The sequence below is a fragment of the Molothrus aeneus genome, unplaced genomic scaffold (assembly GCF_037042795.1).
Source record: "Molothrus aeneus isolate 106 unplaced genomic scaffold, BPBGC_Maene_1.0 scaffold_34, whole genome shotgun sequence".
NCBI classification, from domain to species: domain Eukaryota; kingdom Metazoa; phylum Chordata; class Aves; order Passeriformes; family Icteridae; genus Molothrus; species Molothrus aeneus.
In genome coordinates this window covers 910,421-931,403 of record NW_027099005.1, presented here as the reverse complement: position 1 = coordinate 931,403, position 20,983 = coordinate 910,421, and the positions used below count along the sequence as shown (strand labels likewise).

At 51.9% G+C, this 20,983-nt stretch overlaps 1 protein-coding gene across 1 annotated transcript; it reads left to right on the top strand.

Moving 5' to 3' along the window:
• Positions 1 to 18,192: 18,192 nt before the first annotated feature.
• On the top strand, positions 18,193 to 19,110 carry LOC136570501 (olfactory receptor 14C36-like). The gene has a single exon (XM_066570963.1). The coding sequence runs from the start codon at positions 18,193 to 18,195 to the stop codon at positions 19,108 to 19,110; it is 918 nt and encodes a 305-aa protein (XP_066427060.1).
• Positions 19,111 to 20,983: the final 1,873 nt, after the last annotated feature.

Here is a 20,983-nt window from a genome sequence, read left to right as displayed (position 1 = left end):
TGCCCCAGCACCCAAAGCCCTGCCAAGCCCAAGTGACTGCATTCCCCAGCTCAGCCTCAGCCGCTGCCCCCTTCTCACCATGAAGGGCTCCTCAATGAGCTCGAGAAGGGCCCTGAGCGCCAGGCGACGCCTCTCTCTGCACTGGCTCTGCAGCTGCCTTGACAAGATTGGCAGGACTCTGTTAGCACCCCGTTGACTCAAGTCCAGGAACTGGAGGACCTGAAAGGCAGAGGGCAGTGACAGGGGAGCCGGCCGGCAGCAGCCCGGAGCCGCACAGGCCTGGGCCTGGGCAGCAGCACAGGGCGCGGCCACCGTCCCAGGCGGCTGCGGCTCCGAGAGGGCAGAGAGCTGGGAGGCAGCTCAGCCAGGCAGCGCTGGCCATCAGGCTCACCTCCACAAGGAAGGCCAGGGCGGGCAGCTCCCAGCGTGGCTCCTGTGTGCTGAGCAGCCGCAGCAGGTAGCGAGCGATGCGGGAGCACAAGGGGATGGAGACACAGCACATCTCCCTGGCAGGAGAAAAAGGAGCCAAGCCTGTGGGCCAGGGGGACAAAGCTCTGCCAGGACTGACAGCCAGAGCTCTGCTCTTTCCCCAGCATCCTGCAAGGGGCCCTGGGCTATTTGGGAGGCAGCTCCTGTTGGGCAGCCTCCTCTGCCAGCCTTTTCCAATCTGCTTGGCCATCCCTCGGTGACAAGGCCCTCTGGCCCACGACTCGGGGACTGTGTGGAGCTCCCTGGGCCCGGAGCACAAATGTCAGAGGCTGTGGGGAGAAGGGGCTCTCACCTGGCCAGCAGAGCCACGGCATAGTGGTGGGTGTCAGCACACAACAGCGTGTCCCAGCCATGTTTGCGTTCAATTGCCACCACCACATCCTCGTGCTGCATGCGGCAGAGCAGGGACTTCAGGGTCCGCACTGCAAACCTGCGTGCACAGCAAAGGCCAGGTGATGCTGGGAGCACTGGCTCCTGGCCAGGGACATGGCAGGGACAGGAGGAGTGGGATGGAGCACCTGTTGGGGCTGGTGGCAAGGCCGTATTCCTCCTGGCATCCCTTCCACAAGGCATTGACCTCCTCTGGCATATCTAGAGTGCTGAGGAACACTTGGAAGAGCAGATGCACAAAGAGGCGGGGGAAATAGACCGTCACCATATGTGGGACACAGGGCACCTGCAGGATCTTCCACATCACCACGGTTGCCTGCAAAGGACAAAGCGCCCCAAGACAGCGCTCAGTGCCCAGGTGTCCGTGTGGCAGGGCCTGAGCTTGGCAGGGAGAGGCCCGGAGAGACCTTGGCAGGGGGAGCACGGGGCCTGCTGGGCCTGGAGCTGCCCCTGGGCCAGGTTTCAGCACAGTGCCTGCAGCAGGGAGATGCAGTGGGGGAACGGGGATGGAGAGCTGCTGGAGAGGCGGCCTTGGGGCCAGCAAAGGCCAGTTAGAGAAACTCACAGCCAGGACAAAGACACCCGTTTTGTCCCCATCAGAGGTGCATGTGCTGTGCTTGGGCCAGCTGCCCAGCACATGCAGGAGGATCAGCAGCGCCGGCTCTGCAGTCCTGGGCGAGCACATGATGCTCTTGCACATGGTGAAAGCAGCTCTGTGGGATTAGAGCTCTGTCTCAGGGGGGTCTCAGACACAGCACGGGGGCCTGGGCAGCAGTGGGGACCTGAGCTGGCTGCCAGCTCTGCCTCTGCCCACTGCAACTCGCCAGCAGCACCCAGGCAGCCCAGGCCTGTGGGGACAGGCCCCTGAGGGGCAGCGAGGGAGCATGGCAGCAGGCTCGAGGCCTGACGTGCCAGGGCTGGCAAAGGGAGCAGCCAGAGGGCCCTGGAACTCTCTGTTGCTCGGACACCTGGGCCAGGCTATACAGGCTGATGGGCTGGGGAGCCCTGAGCCCTCTGGGCAGGTGGGCCCCATACCTGTCACAGGACGGGGCCACACGCAGGAGCGTCACGACTACGTCAGCGGGCTGTGCTTCTGTCAGTTCCAGCAGGCTCCTGTTCAGCCTGTGCTCAGCAAACTGATTGGCCAGGAGCCACTGGTGGATGTACCTGACCAGGGCGGGCACCTGGAGAAGGCACGGGGACACTTGGAAAGCGGCCAGAGGGAGGAATGTGCCCAGCTTCTCCAGACAAGTGCTTCCCTTGCCACCACGCTGCCATGGCCTCCAAGAGTTCCAGTGACCAGCAGGCATGGCTTGGGAGAGCAAGCAATTCCTGGGAGGATCAAAGCCTGGCCACAGGCTGCTTACTTGCTTTGGGTTGGAAAAACCCTCCTCTACCAGCATATCCAGCAGAACAGCACTGGTCTTGGTTTTGAAGATGTGCGAATAGGCTCTGAGCCCAGTGCCCATGGGGCTGGTCTCTTCCGCCCGAATTTTCTTGATGAATTTGCAAAGCAGCTGTAGGAGAAGGGCAAGAAGCCAGGGATGTTGCAGGGAATGCTGCAAGCGCGGTGCCAGCAGGCCCAGCCCAGGTGGGGATGGCTGCAGGTACCTGCGCTGTTCTGCGGAAGAGGCCACGGGCGGGCTCCTGCTCTTGTGTGCGCTCCAGGGCTGCACCTGGCAAAGAGCGAGCGCAGCCAGAGCTGAGGGGCTGCGGGAGAGGCCGGAGAACACGGCCCAGCCCTGCGCTCCCCAGGCAGGGAGAGCCCCGGGATGCCCCAGGGGATGGAGCACGGCCCCTGCGGGGTGTCTGCCCGGCCCCTCTTCTGTCCTGTCCATGGGCATGGCCCAGGGGATGGGATGGGATGGGATGGGATGGGATGGGATGGGATGGGATGGGATGGGATGGGATGGGATGGGATGGGATGGGATGCAATGTCACCAAGCTGGCTGCAGGCACCAAGCCTGTGGCCCAGCTCTGGCACTCACCCTCCTGCGGTAGCTCAAACGGCACCACCTCTTTGGTTTCCCATGCTGGGGCAGCTGCAGGGCCTTCTTCCTCCTGTTCCCCCCAGGCCACCTTGGGTGCTCTCAGGGGTCTCTGCTCCATGTTAATGGCTGGATTTGTGGCTACTTGCAGGAGAGATGCCTGGGAAAAGCTCCGAGTCAGCAAGTCCTGCAGTTGTGCCTGGAAGGCACCTTCAAGACAGAAGCCTGGGGAAGCCTACAGGACAGCACGTCCTGCACTCTGGTCTCCAGGGCTCCTGCCACAAGGACAGGAGACTCCTGTCAAGGATTGTGGTGGGGCCTTGAGGGCACTGGTGGCAGGGATTGGAGATGCCTCTGGGGCACCAAGTGCCATGCTCTGCCCTCGAGAGCAGCTGCAGAAGAGAAACCTCGGCAAGGCCACGGGTCACCAAGTCCCGTGGTCTGGCCTTGAGCTCAGCTGCAGGAATAACGCCTGGGAAAGGCTGCAGGTCAGACAGGAATGAGTTTGCTGTGTGGGGGCTCCTCACGGCACCACTCTGTCCCGTTCTGCCCTGTTGCCTATTCCCAGCAGCCGGGCAAGCTTCTATTTCCCACGTGTCACAAAGGGGCCTTGGTCACCGGGTTCCGTTCCATGGCATGGTGACCGTGCTGCAGCGTGCCAGCCAGGGCCCTTGCACACACTGCCTTCTGCCCTGGGGCTGCCCCCAGCCCAGCCCAAGTGGCCCAGCTTGGAAGGAATGCCTGGCCCCAGGTGTCTAAGACAGCCCGCACAGGATCTTTAGCAAGGGATCAGAGCATCAGCAAACGCTGCCCGGCTCTGCGGGCTCACTCCTATCCCCATATCTTTGCCTGAGAGCATTTGAATTTCTAAATTAGAATCATTTGAAGGGAGGGCATGTTCATTTTCCATTTCAGAGAAGCCTTCTGCCTTCATTAGCAGACGCCTCTCTCTTCAAAGCAAGGCAATTGTTTATCATCTTGCAGATCCGCAGTTGCTGGGGAGCCCCGTTTTACACCAGGGACCTGGAGAACCATTGCCAGCAACTGGGAAAATCCTAGCTGCTCCATCCACCTGTAGATGAGCTCTCCAAATTTGCCCCAAAATGGGGTCCAACTCTTAGAGGCCACAAAGAGCAAGTCCAAGTGACTTGATGATATTTTTAGCCCAGAAAGCCCTGCAGCTGATGGCACACTTGACAATCAGCAGGGGACACAGCTAGGCCAAAGGCCAGACCTCTGCTGGGAGCCTTTCTCCTCAAACACCCTTCAAAGAAACCTCCATGCAAGTCACTTGGGAAAGTTTCTTCAAATGATCCATTTCTGGCACACAACTACACAGCCTTATGGGAAAGATCCTAAAGCAGCTGCTCTGGAGTCAAAGAGCCAGCACTAAGAGTCCTTGTCATCTATTTGGAGCTAAATGCCACTTTGGGGGATTTGAAGGAGTTTGGAAAGAGCTAGAGAGCGGACCTCTGAGCTTTTTAAAGGATGCCATTGCTTTTTCTTCTCTTCTACATAGCCAGGAAGGGTGACTTTGGCTCACATCTCCACTGCATGGCTCACAAGGCCGCAAGACTTGTAGTTCCAAGAGCTTTGAAGGACTTCTTGGCCAAGAAGACACTGCCAACAAGGATATTTCTGTTTTGGAGCCAATGCTTCAATATTTCCTCTTCTGGACTCAGGCTACAGTGGAAGCTTCCTTAGCCAATCATGTTAGGACACACAAACCTACAGCACTGCATCCTAAGCTTCTTGTTTACCATTGGAACTACTTGGATTTTTTCTAGATCTTCAGCCCTAAAACTCTCAACTTTCCTCCACTTCAACTTTCCTCCCCGTGTCTCTGCTCTAATCAACTAGAAATCCGCACGCTGGCTTCTAGCACCTAAGTTTGGAAGCCCTTTCCAAGGTCTCCGATCAAATGCTGTGTTGAATTCTAAGCTTTGCTGACAAGACCAAAGGTCTGAGATTTCCCTGCCTTTGGCTTTCCAACAGCACTGATGCTGTTAGTTGCACAGTGCCCAGGATCCCTCTTGCAAGTCAACTCTGGCAGGAAGAAGGCGGCTGCCAGGGTGCTGCTTGTGGCCTCTGACAGCCCCATTGCTCAGGGCTTGCCAGCGCCCCAGCCCCTCAGGGGCTGCACCAGCCCGGGCAAGCTGCCCGGCAGCAGCGCCGCAGCCCCACAGCAGCTCCAGAGGAGCCCCATCCAGAGGCAGCCGGGAGCCCTCAGCAATCCAGCCAGCAGCACGCGGGCAGGAGGACACAGAGGGCGCTTCCTGCCTGGCACAGGGCTTGTGGCCATCTCCAGGCACCGCTCTCACAGGGATCCCCGCAGCTCCGGCCCCTGCCCAGCCGCTCTGTCACCAGCACAAAGGCTTCCGCAGAACCATCAAAGGCCAAGGGGCTTCTGGCCATTTTCCCTGCAACACTGCACGCGTGGGCAGCTGGCCGAGCCCAGGCACCCGTGTCCCCCTCTTCCCCTAAGCCCTGCAGAGCCTGTGTCAGATCAGCGGAAGAAATGCATCTCAGAATATGTGTGATCAGCAAGTCTCCAAGTTTATTGATAGTTCACACATATTTATATTGGTGTTAATGAAGCTTATACATATTGCAGGTCTGAGCTCATTATTGGTTAATCACTTACCGGTCTACCATGCCTACTTCTATACTCTTATGCTTATTTTGTTTCTATTTTTACCCGATTCTACCTGTAGGTTCCCAGTTAACCTCTGCAACTCAGAGAGTTGGGAGTGAATGGACTGTGAATGATCAGAAAGATTCATGCAACACATGCCCTCAAATTCTTCACAACCATGGCCTTGCATAAGTAAAAGAAAATCGATTGCAGCTCTATTTTGAAGTGTCGCATGGCGAATAGAATCAACATCAAGCAAAAGGCTAGAAAGTGCTAAAGAGGTGGCATTGGTTTCCTTAGCAAGCCAACATCCCAACTTGTTTAAAATAGCATGAGCACCTGCTGCTGATACGCCTGGAGTCAAGAAAGATGCTGCAACTATGGCCTCTGGGGACCAGAATTTTACATCATCCCTGCAGTCTGCAGCAAATGCATGAGCCATTCGTTTATTGCGACGATGGTGGCGGCTCATGTTCAGTATCATGGACATGTTGGGTGTGAGTAGAGACAGCCATCCAATTGTACATGGCCCCCCATGCAGCATTGATTGGACACCGGCCCAAGCATGGTCCCCATATATCAGGAAGTATCCTGCTGGCAATTGAATAGGCTCATTTGATGAAATTGACACTTTCTTTGTGGTATAATTGCACCAGACTGTTGCATTACGGTAGATAGCCATGCTGGAAGTTACAATATTGGAATGGTTCTTGGCTGGCAGCTGGCTTCTATGGTTGAAATTAAGACATGCATCTGCCATCACTGAACCTAACAGCTCCAATTCTTGGGGTTCCTGCGGTGCTATGGGAAAAAAAGGAAACCCATTGGTCCCAATTATCTACACTTGCCCTAGCATTGTTAACTCTACAGGTGGGTACATGTGAGGGGCATGGCCAGGGATCTGCTGGTAACCCAACCAAACAGGTTGTAAATGGATTGCCAGGAGAAGATAATGACAGGCAAATAGCCTCCTGGTTAGTTAAGTTTGCCACGGTGACCCATATGTTAGTCTTGGGCTGAAGTGGGGCCCATGCCTGATGGTCTACACTGTCCACAGAAAGAGCAGAAATTAATAAAGTAATAGCATAAAGTCTCCACATCACCCCGATCTTTCCAGGCACTACTTTGAACCACCCAGACATTTTGGAAACAAGCATGTCTGTCACAAACCGTTAAGAATATCTCTTTTTTCCTCTTCTCTCCTTTCCCTTTGACCTGCCCAGATTTAACCCTTTTAGGTCTTTGAAACAATCATCCCACACTTGGTTGGGATCCTGACCTCCTGAAATCGGACCTATTACACTTGACTGTGACAGGGGAATACCCTGACCACACTTAGACTGTAAAATACACGACTGAGATTGCCCTAAAGCACGTTTGACTAACTGCTGGGTTTCCCACCTAAACCATGCAAGGATTTTCTGCTCTGGGGATTCATACAACTGTAACCCTTGGCGGCCAGGTAGCCCTGTAAATGCTTCAAGTTCTCTCTGCCAGGAGTTTGACTGCCAATAGAAACCACAGCTCCTACACCACAACTCAGGTAATTGGGATTGATGTACCCACTTAGTTTCCAGACAACCTCCACAAAAAAGCAGTATCCATGCAGCACAATGTCTATTTTGACACTTAATACAAGCTAAAATCCTAGGCCCTCTAGATTCAAATGTAGAAAGCACCGAAAGCAAGCTTAATATATTATCAACAGATTATATTGAATTTCTAAATTAGAATCATTTGAAGGGAGGGCATGTTCATTTTCCATTTCAGAGAAGCCTTCTGCCTTCATTAGCAGATGCCTCTCTCTTCAAAGCAAGGCAATTGTTTATCATCTTGCAGATCCGCAGCACCAATCAACCACTTGGTCGATGGCAAAATCACACTGTCCTTTCAGTTTAAGAAGTATTGGTTGAAGAATGATCAACAGCCTCGTCTCCACTCGCTGACGATCCTCTTCGCTCAGTTGATTGAGGTCTTCCATCAAACACAGCTGCTCGGGTCCATTTAGTACCCACAAAGATCCTGTAGGGGTAGAAACACAAAGATATCTGCGGCCCCTATATAACACCTTAGCAGGACTTGCCATTGTCCTGTTTTAGGATCCCTGTATCTTACCCATACATCTTGTTTCACATCATCTTTTTCCTGTACATAGTGATGAATTACAGCAGGAACTTTACTTTCCCCAAAAACACACAAGTGATTCAAAACAAATAAACGCTTTAACAATCTTTCTTGTGGCTCTCTGATATCTGTGTATTTACTCAGATATCTTTTCAAGGTACCATTTGCTCTCTCTACGATTGCTTGCCCTGTTGGAGAATTAGGGATGCCTGTCACGTGTTCTATCCCCTACATTTGCATGAATTGCTTTATTCTTTTGCTACAGTAAGCAGGCCCATTATCTGTCTTGATGCGCTCTGGCACTCCCATTACTGCAAAACAACTGCTGAGATGTCTCTCCACCTGTCCTGCTTTCTCACCAGTCTGTGCTGTGGCCCATATAAAATGACTATAAGTATCTAAGGTAACATGCACGTACTTCATCCTTCCAAACTCAGCAACATGTGTGACATCCATCTGCCAGGTCTCATTTGTGCTCAGCCCTCTTGGGTTAACTCCCAGACCTAACCCGCAGCCCCCATTATGATGACTACATATAGGACAGGCTTTGACTATTGCCCGTGCCTCCTCCATAGATATCTGAAATTCTCTATGGAGGCCTTTTGCATTTTGGTGGAACATGGAGTGTGCCTCTCTGGCCATAGTCTGCCTGGGAATTGGAGTTGCTTGTGTGATTGAGACTAATTTATCTGCTCGCACGTTACCCTCTCCCAGACCAATCTCCCACTTGTGACTTCTGATATGGATAACAGAGAAAGAATGTTTCCTCAGCTTAATTGCCCCTGCAACTGTATAAACAGCTCATGCAACCTCCTGTTTTGAACCTCTTTTATAGAGGCATCTTCTATTCGTTCACACACTCCTGCAACATACAAAGAATCTGTTACTATTTTGAGAGGCCCAGAGAAATGCATCATGGCCCATACAACAGCCAATAGCTCCATCGTTTGTAAAGTATCCAACTCGGTAGCCTGGAGTATTTGATGATGCCATTGTCCCTCTTCCTGCCAGGTCACTGCAGCAGTTTTAGATTTTCTTCCTGCATCCGTACAAACTGTTATAGCCTCCAATAAGGGCTTTTGTGATCTTTTTGGGCATTGAATCCAACCCCACTGTCCTATCCAATTCAACGGTATATTGGGAATATCATCAGTGGCAATCACACTACCAGCTCCCAACAGAGCCTCTTGTAATTCCGTACTGTTTGTCAGGTACCAGGTCAATGGATCCTTCTTCATTGGTATCCGTATCTGATCAGGTTCCTTTCCCGTAATCTGTAATGCCCGTTCATGACCCTTTTTGAGCAAATCAGCCAAAATTTCAATATTTTGAAGAAGGGTTTTATGTTGTTGAAGTGGAGGAGATATCCATTCCAAGGCCCACACCTCCCCCGTTTTTCTGACTTGCTGAGTAAGTGCACCCAGTAAAAATTTAGTTCCACACCAAACTGTCAGCTGTATGGGGAGGTTAAGATCGCGTCTCCGAACACTGCCTTGTGTCACACAGTCCAGTATCTGTTGCAGTGTCTTAACCTGCTCAGAGGTTACATGAACAGGCTGTGCTGGATCAGTTCCTTTCAGCAAAGGTCAAAGTTCATCTAACAGTTCATTAGGGATACCAACAATGGGGTGCAGCCATTGCAGATCACCAAGTAACTTTTGAGCATCATGCAATGTATGTATTTTAACATTTAATTGCAATTTCTGGGGGGTAACAATTTGATCAGTAAGTATCCATCCTAAATATTTCCAAGGCGCAGATAATTGAATTTTTTCAGGTCAACTGTATGTTGACACAAGGTGGCGCTGTTGCGCCTGCCCTGGGGAAGAGAAACCCATTCAAATCCCTTGTCCGGCTCTTCCCTGTTTAAAGCTGGCGAGCTAAAGGCAAACCTCCGAGTGTCTCGAGGATGAAGAGCAATAGTAAAAAAGCAGTCCTTCAGATCAATAATCAAAAGTGGCCAGTCCCTTGGCAACATAGCGGGTTAGGTAATTCTGGTTGTAAGGCTCCCATAGGCTCCATTTGTTCATTTACAGCCCACAAATCATGTATTAAGCAATACTTCCCCGATTTCCTTTTAATAACAAAGATAGGGGCATTCCATGGACTTGTTGACAACTGTAAGTGAACTTGTGTATATTGTTCATGTACTAGTATATGAACTTGTTCCAGACTTTCCCTTTTTAACAGCCGTTGCTTAACCCACACTGGAACGTCCGTGATCCAGGTTAATGGGATTGGGAAAGTCCACGCAATGGCCATTAGCCTAAATGGTGCTCGTTTGTCAGTACTACTCCCATTTGAGCCAAAATGTCCCGACCAATAAGGCATTGTACAGTAGGGGGCAAAGGTACAATTGATAAAACACTCTGCAAAGTTTTTCCATCAATAGTTACAGATAACATGGGTGATTTTCTTGCAAGTGTTAGGCCTCCAACCCCGGTAACTGTCACTGTGGTTGGCTGTAATGGCCAGTTGTGGGGCCAAAAATCCGGACTCACAATGCTGGAGTCTGCTCCAGTATCCAATAATCCTTCCAAGGTTTGCCTTTCACCCCGATAATCCAGTATTACAGTGCGCTTTGGTCGATCATTCAGGTTCATTGTTAATAAAGTGAGTCCTCCAGTGGAACCAAATCCTCGCTCCCCTCTTGACCGTGATTGACGAGGGGGTAAAGTTTTAGCCATTTGTTCCAAAGGAACCAATTGAGCTATCCTTTGTCCTTTCTCGATTTGTATAGGTGGAAAAAGAGTATGCACCATAACACAAATTTCCCCCGTATAATCAGCGTCTATTACCCCAGGTAAAACAAATAATCCCATTATGGTGGCCGATGATCATCCCAGAAGCAAAGCTCCCATAGGTAATCTATCAATAATGATTGGTCCCTTTATTCCAGTCGGAACCTTTTCCGGTTGGGTGGTCATCAAGGTTACTGCTGCTGCGGCTGCCACGTCCAGCCCGAGGCTCCCGGTGGTGGCTGGTTGAAGGGAAGCTGGGCTGAGGTGTTGACAGCAGCTACTTGTGTCTGGGCGCGGCGGCTGGTGGACGCGCTGGCTTTCCCGTTTCCCGAGCGGCGTCGGCAGGCTCCAGTGTTGTGGGTATCCAAGCGACAATTTTGGCACCAGACGCTGGCTGCTTGACAGGCCCGTCGCGTGTGTCCTGTGCCTCCACACCGGTAACATTTGAATCGGCCAGTAGATGGAGCCTGTGGAGTATTTGTTGCCGCTGCTTGTAGGGGGGCAAGAGCAGCTAACACCTGACTCTGTGAGGCTTCTGCCTGTTTTTGTAATCCTGCCCCTAACTCCATAATAGCATCTACTAACATCGCTTGATTCCCTACGGGCACATTCACCAATTGTTCTAAAGCTTCTTCTATAGACCAATTAGCTCCTAGGGTATTTAATACGTTCTTTGTAGCCTGATTACTGTTCTGGAGTGCACATTGTTTTAACAAAGTACCCTTCATGAAATCAGGGACTCCTGCCCGCTCAATAGCATTGGCTACCTTATCTATAAAAGATCCAAATGACTCATCTCTTCTTTGCTTTATTCCCATATAAGAAGGAATCCCCCCTGGCTCTTTTATCCTATCTATAGCCAACCGCACCAGACGCATTGCCTCCCGACACTTATCAGGACCAATTAACGCTTGTGCTTCTGTCCGAAGAAAAGGCCCGAGACCCATTAACTCCTCCAGGGTTATCCCGTGTAACGGGTCGCCTGGCTGCCGTATTACTGCTACACATTCCTGACAGAATGACTGCCAGTGTGCATTAAACAAGAGCTGCTGATGCTGAGTGAAGATAAGCTTCACTATTCCTCTGCAATCAGCCGGCAGCAAAACCTGAGTCCCCCAGATATAATCCAGCATTTGTTTTGTGGACTCACCGGTTACCCCAAATTGACTAACTGTGGACTGTAATTGCGACAACAACTTCCAGTCTAGAGCAGTTATTGTTGCTTGAAACCCGCCCCCTGCCATGGGTGAATATATCACCAGACAAGCAACATCCATAGCTGCTTTTATAGCCTCCTCATCCCCCGTATCCATGATATCTTTTGCTACCGCTGCCCATGCCTCCCTTCACCCCTGTGCAATGGCCCCTGCTAGGTCACTCTCTGACCCAGGGATCGGCTCATTACTAGGAGGAGGAGATGGAGGGTTTGACACAGGCGGTGCGGATGGTGCTGTTGTAGCACACGCAGGGGGTGAGCTGCTGCTTTAGGCAGGAGCTGATGTTGGTGGCAAAATGACTGTGGATGTGGCAGGGGGTAATGGACAATTAAACCAGTCCCCATAACCCTTATTCTTTTCATGTGCCATGCTAGCTTGCTGAGAAGCCTTTTCTTCTGCCTGATATTGTCATAACTCATCATGCACAACTCGCCACAGCTTTCCCAACTTTTTTGCAGTTTTATCATCTATGATTGCCTCCCACAGCTTATCCCCAAATTTGCACCACTCTGTTAACTCATGAACTGTATGAGGATTTTGAAAAACTCCCTGTTCATACCCATAAGCTAACAACCCAGGAAGCTCTTTCTGCAAATCTATGCCCTTAACCTGACGCTTTTGTAAAAAGCTAGTAAATAAATCATATGCTGCTTGCATTTCTCTATCCATTTTAAGAAGGTCAGCGCTGTTGCAGCCCTACAAGGTCTCGGCAGCACGTATCGGCCGGGCTCTCCGTTGAGGTCACCCAGGGCACGGCACCTTCCCTTTTTCAGTGGTGCTTGTTCGCCGTCCTTGCTGCGACAGGACCCGAACTCCTACACCGATCCACCGTGGTTGCCGTTGCCGGTATCACGTTGCGGGGTCACCAATTGTCGGATCGGCGGAAGAAATGCGGCACACAATATGAGTGATCAGCAAGTCTCCAACTTTATTGATAGTTCACACATATTTATATTGGTGTTAATGAAGCTTATACAAATTGCAAAGCTGAGCTCATTATTGGTTAATTACTTATCAGTCAACCACGCCTACTTCTATATTCTTATGATTATTTTGTTACTACTTCTACATTCTTGTGGTTATTCTGATGAAACTATCATATTTTTGGCAAAAGATCTTCTCCTCTATCCAGTTGTTGCACCAAGGGCACAATGTCCTTGTCAGTGGTTGGACACTGACTGCTGAATTCTAGACTTGCCTCCTTCTAACTTAACCAATGGTATTATGTCAACGTGACCTTTCTCAGCTAGCCAACTCTCCACAAAGCTCTCCACACTTCAGGACCCACTGGAACCAAGGGGCCATTGTGACACTGCAGGGCCTCATGGAATCAAGGGGATCGTAGTGGGGCTCCATGAGACCACGGGGACATTCTGATTCTGGGGAACCAAGGAGACCATTGTGACACTACAGGGCTTGGTGGAACCAGGAACTCATGTGACAGAGAGAAGTCCAATGGAATCAAGAGCCTATTCCGTACTTCATGGTTTCAAGGAGCCAAGGAGCTCTTTGTGAAACTGCAGGGCCTTATGGAAGCAATGAGACCATTCTGGCACTCTGAGTCCCCATGGCACCAAGGGGCCAGTGTGACAGAGCCAGGCCTTGTGGAACCAAGAGTCTGTTGTGATCCTGGGGAGCCCAATAGAACCAAGGGGCCATTGTGGCACTGCAGAGCCAAGGAGACCATTGTGGTAGCACTGGGCCTTATGGAAACAAAGATCTGTTGTGATACTACAGGGCCTCATGGAACCAAGGGGCAATTGTCATACTGTAGGGGCCTCAAGGATCCAAGAACATGGAAAAGTTCTGGTTGGCTTGGCTCAACTGGTCCAGCTGACCTTGGCATGTTGAGGGTTGCTTCTCATCTGCCCCTGAAGCCCTGGAGTTCTGTGCTTTCCTTCCTGTGGGAAAGAACTCTCCTTTTCCTCCAGGGGTTCATGGCTGAAATTGGGATTCTACCTCCATATTTGATTATATCCAAAGATTATCCCATATGAAACCTGCAAGAACAGACAGCTCTGGATGGCCTTGGCATCCTGGGGGCCATCTCCCATCTGCCTTCAAAACACAGGGGGGGCAAGCTTTTCTTTCCATGGAAAAAACATCTTTCATATGCAGGTGTCCATAGCCAAAATTGGGAATCTGCCTCCAAAATTCCCTATATCCAAGGATAGCTCCCAGACAAAAGCTGCCAGGACTGACTAGGTGCCCTTGGCATCCTAAGGGCCAGCTCTCATCTGCCTGTGAAACTGGAGCTCTGTACTTCCCTTCCTATGGAAAAGGACTGTCCTTCTTATCCAGACGCCCATGGACAAAACTGGGATTTAGCCTCCCAAAGTTCACCTACACAAGGACTGCTCCCAGACAAAAGCTGCCAAGACAAACAGGTCTGGCTGGCCTTGGCCTCCTTGGGGCTGCCTCTAATCAGCCTTTGAAACAGTGGGGCTCTGCCCTTTCCTTCCTGTGGAGAAGAACTGTCATTCTGCTCCAGGCACTCATGGCTGAAATGGAATTCCACCTCCAAAACTCCCGAAATATCCAAGGGTTGCTTTCAGACAAAAGCTGCAAGGTCAGACAGGTCTGGCTCACCTTGGCCTCAGGTGACTGCCTCTGATCTGCCTTCAAAACCCTGGGGCTCTGTGGTTTCCTTGCTATAAGAAAAGAACCATCCTCCTTGTCCAGGCAGCCATGGCCTCAAGCACATGAGCACTGTACAGGGACAGAGGAGCTCTGTGCTCCGTGGGGTGGAGACTGAGGACAGCAGAGGAGAGCCCTGGGAGGGACTGAAGGGTGCTTTAAGAGATGGTGGATGCTTTTAATGTAGTAGAGAACAGCCAGAGAGAACCAAAAAATTCAAAGCCAAGGGCAGCTGGGGAGGCCCAGACCAGACACAAGGAGACAGGAATTTCTCTCCCAGGGCAGAGCTGTAATGCCCCACATCCCCCAGAAGGAGTCTGGGACAGTCCAAGGCTCTGTGTGGGCAGGCAGAGGCAGGCAGGAGGCAGAGCTGTCAGCAAAGGAAGGGCCCAGCCAGGTGGGGCAGCCGGGGGATGAGTTTTACAACATGGCTTATGTGGTCCAAGACCTGTTCCATATTGCCAAAACATGGCTGTAGCCCTGGGAGATATTTTTTGGCCAACACCCCTGTCAATCACTGTAACATAAGGTGACCAGGAGATATTCACATCAGACCTCTGTCAGTAGTTTGGTTCCACTGAAGGACAGAAGTTTATTCTGTATTATCTCCATTTTGAAAGTAAGAGCAGTGATACTGGAGTCTTCTGTAGCAGGGGACATGGTATACCATATGGAACATGTGGACCACGGTAAAAGATGCTAAATAAATAAATAAAATACATTAAATTTAAAAATAAATTTCTAAATAAATAAATAAAAACATTCCCAGATGTTCCAGGAGCACCTCAGCCTCATGGTCTGGGAAGAAAACTTATCACCATGAGTCAGCAGAGTGGCTCTCCAGATGGCTTTGCAGAATGGCTGGTATCAGTGCCTAGTGTTACAGGGTTAATATTGGGGTGCAAGGAAGCAGCATTTTTGAATTTCACTAGACTTAATATGGAATCTTAGGGGAAGAACCAGAGAAGGAAAAGGGAGGGATCAAGGTGGTTTGGAAAGAAATAGACATAGGAAAATAGAGGAAGAATACAATAAGTGGGGTCAGTCATGCTGACAGATGCTGACAAATGCTGATGAGTGTGCTTGTAAGGCCAAACCTGCACTGTTCCACAGTGCCCTGTTTCCTCATTAGACTCAATGTGTATTTTCTGACTGCTCTGCAGAGCCAGTGGGATCTGGTGGAGTCAGATGAGAAACCTTTTTGCACTCTTGTCTGTGTGTATGAACATGTCTGTATGAGGTAGCTGAAAAGTTGAGTGTCCAAAGGCCAGCTGTGGGGTGGTCCATATGGTGTTGATAAAGGGACCCTTTATCAAGGTATACCATGATAACTTATCCTTTGGGGCTCAGTAATCTAAAGATTTATAGAATATCTGACGGATAGGCCTTAGTTACCCTTAATCACCCCTTTTTTCCTCTAAAAATACAAGTGACATCAGATTAGTTATAATTTTACACACAAATTTGTTAAAAAAGAAGCAACATAAGGCTGCAGGACAAAGTCACTTCCCAGTTATCCTCTTCAGTTATGTTTCAAGCTTCCAGAACAATAGTTGTATTGCAAAACACATGGATTCTAACTTGGCCCCTTCCTGGAGTGCTATGGTCATGAATTCCAATGCCTAAAATGATTCCTAATAATTTTTACCTTTGTATTAGATATTACACACAAAGAAGGACACCCTTCTATTCAGAAAGGTCAGTTTCATAATAATGAAAACCACCAAAGGATAGTATAGGGACTTATGATCCTATATTTTCAGAAAAAAGGGATGAGAATGTATGTTTTGGTGTTCTGTAGCCATCCATGTGGACAACATACTATTATGCCATGGTGTGCGTCCAAAAAAATACAGGGGGAACTGTTCCCAAAGCCTGCAGGGACAGAGGCGCAGGGCAGGGACACCGTAGGACAGCCTGGGCTGCACAGGGCACAGGCATGGGCAGCAGCTGCAAGACAGCCCTGCCAGAGCCAACTTGGGCAGCACTTTGGCCATGGCTGCTGGGCCTGGGCCTGAGGCAGGAGCAGGAGACAAGTGACCCTTGCAGGCCTGGGGCCTCATGGCCTCCTTGTCCCTGCTCAGCAGCCTGGCAGGGGCCGCCCCATGCTCCTGCCCTTGGCATTGCACATCCCCACATGCCAGTGCCCATCCCGGCAAGAGCCCTGAGCAAGGAGGGAGGGACAGGATCTGCCTGGCCAGGCCCTGGGGCTCAGGCCTTGGCCCTTGGCATTCCTCAAACACATCCAGCTTTGCTCAGCACCAGAGACACCTTGGCCTTGTTTGTCCCCAGCTGTCATCACTGCCTGCAGTCTTCTGCTCTAACTGGAACCTGGGGACTCTTTCTCAGTTGTGTCCTTCAGTGGGACCTGTTAAAACTTTGAGAAACTTCAGAGATTCAATTTAATTTTGAGTTCTTGAGAAGTTTTCTGAAGACTCTCTCAGGGACTGAGTCTGATGTAAACAACGCCAAATCCCTGAGAGGCTCATTAAAGTCCTTGTGCTGTGTCTGTGCCGCTGAGCTTTAAAGGAACAGCTCTTCCCAGGGCCACCTCCTCTCCCAGCCCAGCAGGCTCTGCCTGCAGGCACTGAGGGCACAGGAGCCAGGCAGAGACAGGCTGAAGGCAATCAGGATTGGGAAGACATTGAGCTGAGACTTCACTTGGGGAAAGATCTTCACAGCCCTGTGCATGGTGAGTGTGTGGGTGCAGGGCAATGTCCCCTGTGCTCCTGGAGGGATCTCCTGAAGCCAGCAGACCCCAGAGCCTGGGGGATGTGTCAGGAGGACTCTCCCAGTTTCTCTGTGGCACAGGAGGAGCAGGAGGAGCAGGAGGAGCAGGAGGAGGAGGGGAAGGATGTGCTGCAGAGCGGGGCTGCCCTGAGCACCGTCAGAGGGACAGGGCAGGACGGCTCCTGCTGCCAGGGACGGCTGCAGGGGCTGAAGCTGGGGCTGCAGCCAGGGCTGCCCAGGGCTGTCCTGCAGAGCAGCTCCTGCAGCCCTCAGGGCTCTTGGCCAGCCCAGGGCATGTGCCACCTGCCAGGGGCAGCTCTCAGCCTGCCTGGCAGCTCCCCATGGACGCTGCAGGGGAGAAGTTCCAGGTTCAAGGAGCCACCCCCATCAGGGCAGATTCCTCCTGCTCTGGAGATGGTGCTGCATGGCCAGGGCTGCTCTCAGCTTTCTCCTAAAGGGAAGGCAAAGGGGCTCTCAGCTTTGGCTGTGTCACTGAACCTCCTGCACTGTCAGCCTGGGCATCAGCAGATGGGCCTCAGATCTCCCTCAGAAAGTGCCTCCTCAGCCTCCTCTCCCTACAGACAGCAGCAGCAGCACCTTGGCTTGCAGCATCTCTGTTTGTCTGGCCTGCCCTTAAGGCCCTGCTGCCAGGGAGATGCCCCTGGGCAGTGCCCTGTGTTGGGAGGGGTCTGCAGGGCAGAGCTGAGCCCCCGGGGCTGGGCTGGGCTCTGGCAGCACTGGCAGGGACAAGGCTTGGATAGAGAGAAACAGCTCCCAGCATGCACAACTCCAGGCAGCAGAGAGCCAGACCATCTCTTGGTATCCAATCCTGTCCAGCTGCACAGGGAAAGAGAGAAGGGCTTAGAGAAACTGACTTTAAAGCTGGAGTCTTTAAAAACTCCACTTTATTTTTCAAGCACATTTTAATTTCAGTCATGCTGAACTAGAGGAAGGTGTAATAAGCAAAGGCACCTGTGTGGTTCCAGTAGTTCTGACTGCACTGGGGCCCAGGGAGCCCTGTTTTCCCTCTGGGCTTCCCAGCGTTCAGCCTGAGAGCAATGCTGAAGATGAGGCAGGAACTCAGGAGCACAAACACAAGCTCAAAAATAAAAATGTTGAGTGAAGTTCTCCAACAGGTAGAGAAGTAGTTTTGAGGGAATTCCTAAAATAACCCCATAGGATTGACTCAAAGAGTTTGTCAATGTCTTGTTTCAACAGTCCACCATGCCCAGAGTGAAGGAATGTCCAACAGCAGCTCCATCAGGCACTTCCTCCTGCTGGCATTGGCAGACACGCGGCAGCTGCAGCTCCTGCACTTCTGCCTCTTGCTGGGCATCTCCCTGGCTGCCCTCCTGGGCAACGGCCTCATCATCAGCGCCGTAGCCTGCGGCCACCACCTGCACACGCCCATGTTCTTCTTCCTGCTCAACCTGGCCCTCAGCGACCTGGGCTCCATCTGCACCACTGTCCCCAAAGCCATGCACAATTCCCTCTGGGACACCAGCACCATCTCCTACTCAGGATGTGCTGCACAGGTTTTCTTCTTTGCCTTTTTCATTGCAGCAGAGTATTTCCTCCTGACCATCATGTGCTACGACCGCTACGTGTCCATCTGCAAACCCCTGCACTACGGGACCCTCCTGGGCAGCAGAGCTTGTGCCCACATGGCAGCAGCTGCCTGTGCCAGTGGCTTCCTCAATGCTCTGCTGAACACAGCCAATACATTTTCCCTGCCCCTGTGCCATGGCAATGCCCTGGGCCAGTTCTTCTGTGAAATCCCACAGATCCTCAAGCTCTCCTGCTCACACTCCAAACTCAGGGAACTTGGGATTGTTGTGGTTGGTGTCTGTGTAGTTTCTGGCTGTTTTGTGTTCATTGTTTTCTCTTATGTGCATATCTTCAGGGCTGTGCTGAGGATCCCCTCTGAGCAGGGACGGCACAAAGCCTTTTCCACCTGCCTCCCTCACCTGGCGGTGGTCTCCCTCTTTGTCAGCACTGCCATTTTTGCTTACCTGAAGCCCTCATCCATCTCCTCCCCATCCCTAGATCTGGCAGTGTCAGTTCTGTACTCGGTGGTGCCTCCAGCCCTGAACCCCCTCATCTACAGCCTGAGGAACCAGGACCTCAAGGATGCCCTGAGGAAAATGATGACCAGATGATTTCTGAAGCAACCAACTTCCCGTTTTCTTCTGCATAGTTTTTGGATTGCAACTCATGACAGGCCAAATAGCCCTTCCCAGTTCTTTGGTAGTTTTCAATGGGGCTTTCTGTTATTAAATTATTCTAAAAGAAATTTTTTAATCACCCCCATCAAATTCACTGTCTGCCTCTTGAATTTGACCCAGAAGCTCTGTAAACCAGGGTTTGGGCTATCACTACATTTGAAGAAAATAAACTACCTTGCAGTGCCTGTTTTATCTGGGATCCCAGCTCAGAGACCTGCATGAAGTTAGAGGGGAGAAGGGGAACAAGTCCCAGCAGGGCAGCACAGCCAGGGAGCAGCGGGGATTGGTCCTTTCAGAGCTGCTCTGCCCAGCTCCACCCTGTCCTTGCCAGCCCTGCTGTGGCTGTAAGGCCGGAGTTCTCTGGCAGCTTGGTCCCTGTCCTGCTGCGTGTCCCTGCTGTGGCCACAGGCAGGGCCAGGCCATGGGCACTGCTGGGACACAGCTGGGCTCCAGCACAGCAGCTCCATCAGCAAAGGGCATCTGCTGAGGGCAGGGCAGGGAGACTTTGCTCTCCTCCAGAGCTGCTGTCAGCAATGTGCTCCAGGAATGCCCTGGCCCAGCAAAGCCCAGTGCCTGGGGCAGGGGGGAGTGTGCAGGGGGGGCTCACAGCAGTGTCCTGGCCCAGCCAGAGCTCCTGGCATGGACCTGAGGCAGCAGCAGAGCAGGGCCTGGGCTGTGTCTTTGTTCTGGGACAGCCTGGGAAGGTGCCCCGGGGCAATTGTCCCACAGCAGCCCCTGCAGCCACCATTGCCAGCACTGGCCTCTCCCCACCTGCAGGAGGTTGTTTGGCCTTGCATGGAGGGACACCAAGGGACCAGGCCAGCAGGCCATGTTTGCTCTGTGCTGAGGAGATCTCAGCAGTGCATGGTGTGTGTGTGGGGAGATGAACCCCAGTGAGCACAAACACCATCAGCAGCACCCGGGGGTGGCACAATTCCAGCGGCACAAACAGTGCCTTGAGGCCACTTCACTCTGAGAGTAACGTCCTCTGAGAAAACACCTGAATTCTTTGCTGGGTTGTGGTTAGGACTGCAGGGAGAGAAATATCCCAGGCAGGGAGGCTCCAGGAAAAATGCTCAGGGCAGCCATGGACTGCACAGAGAAACATTGGATAGAGTGAGGGTCTGTGGGGAGAAATCAGAGCTGCCTCCCTGCTGAACCACCCCGAGGACCTGACAGGGCTGTGCTGTGTTCTGGGCACTGACCTGGAAGTGAGGGATGTGGAAAAGGCCTTTGGTGTCAGGGCTGTTGAGAAGGCTGGGCAGTGTCACTGTGGGACCTCTCTCAAACCCCTTGGAAAGGCCAGAGCCATCCCAGAGGGTCCTGGGCACTTGGGAAGGGCAGACATGGAACCAGTCTGCAAACAGGGCAGGGAGGGGGACTGGGAGAGTCACAGCCTGCTCAGGCTCAGCAGGGAAGGGGATGTGGCAAATCCTCCTGCAGCCATTCCAGGCACTGGCAGGACAGGGCAGGCACTGCAGAACCCACGTGGGAGGGAAAAGAAGGGGATGTTGTGTGCCCAGACTTCAGGCAGGCCTGGGACAGGGTCTGCTGTGGTCTCCTCAGAGCCAGACTGGAGAGAGCTGGGCTGAAGGAGTGGAACATGGGCTGGGTGGGAATTTGGCTGAACAGTGAGGGTCAAATGTCAACCATGGTACAGAGTCCTCTTGGCAGCCACGCCCGGGTGACATCCCTCAGTGACCAGCCCTTGACCACCACTGTGGAATATTTCTATTGTCTCTAAAACAGCATGAAATGTACTTTCAATTCCTTTGTGGATGCTGCCAAATTGCAGGGAGTCTGTGAC

Excerpts from the sequence above, each read along its gene's own strand:
- LOC136570501 (XM_066570963.1), top strand. The coding sequence starts at position 18,193 with ATGTCCAACAGCAGCTCCATCAGGCACTTCCTCCTGCTGGCATTGGCA.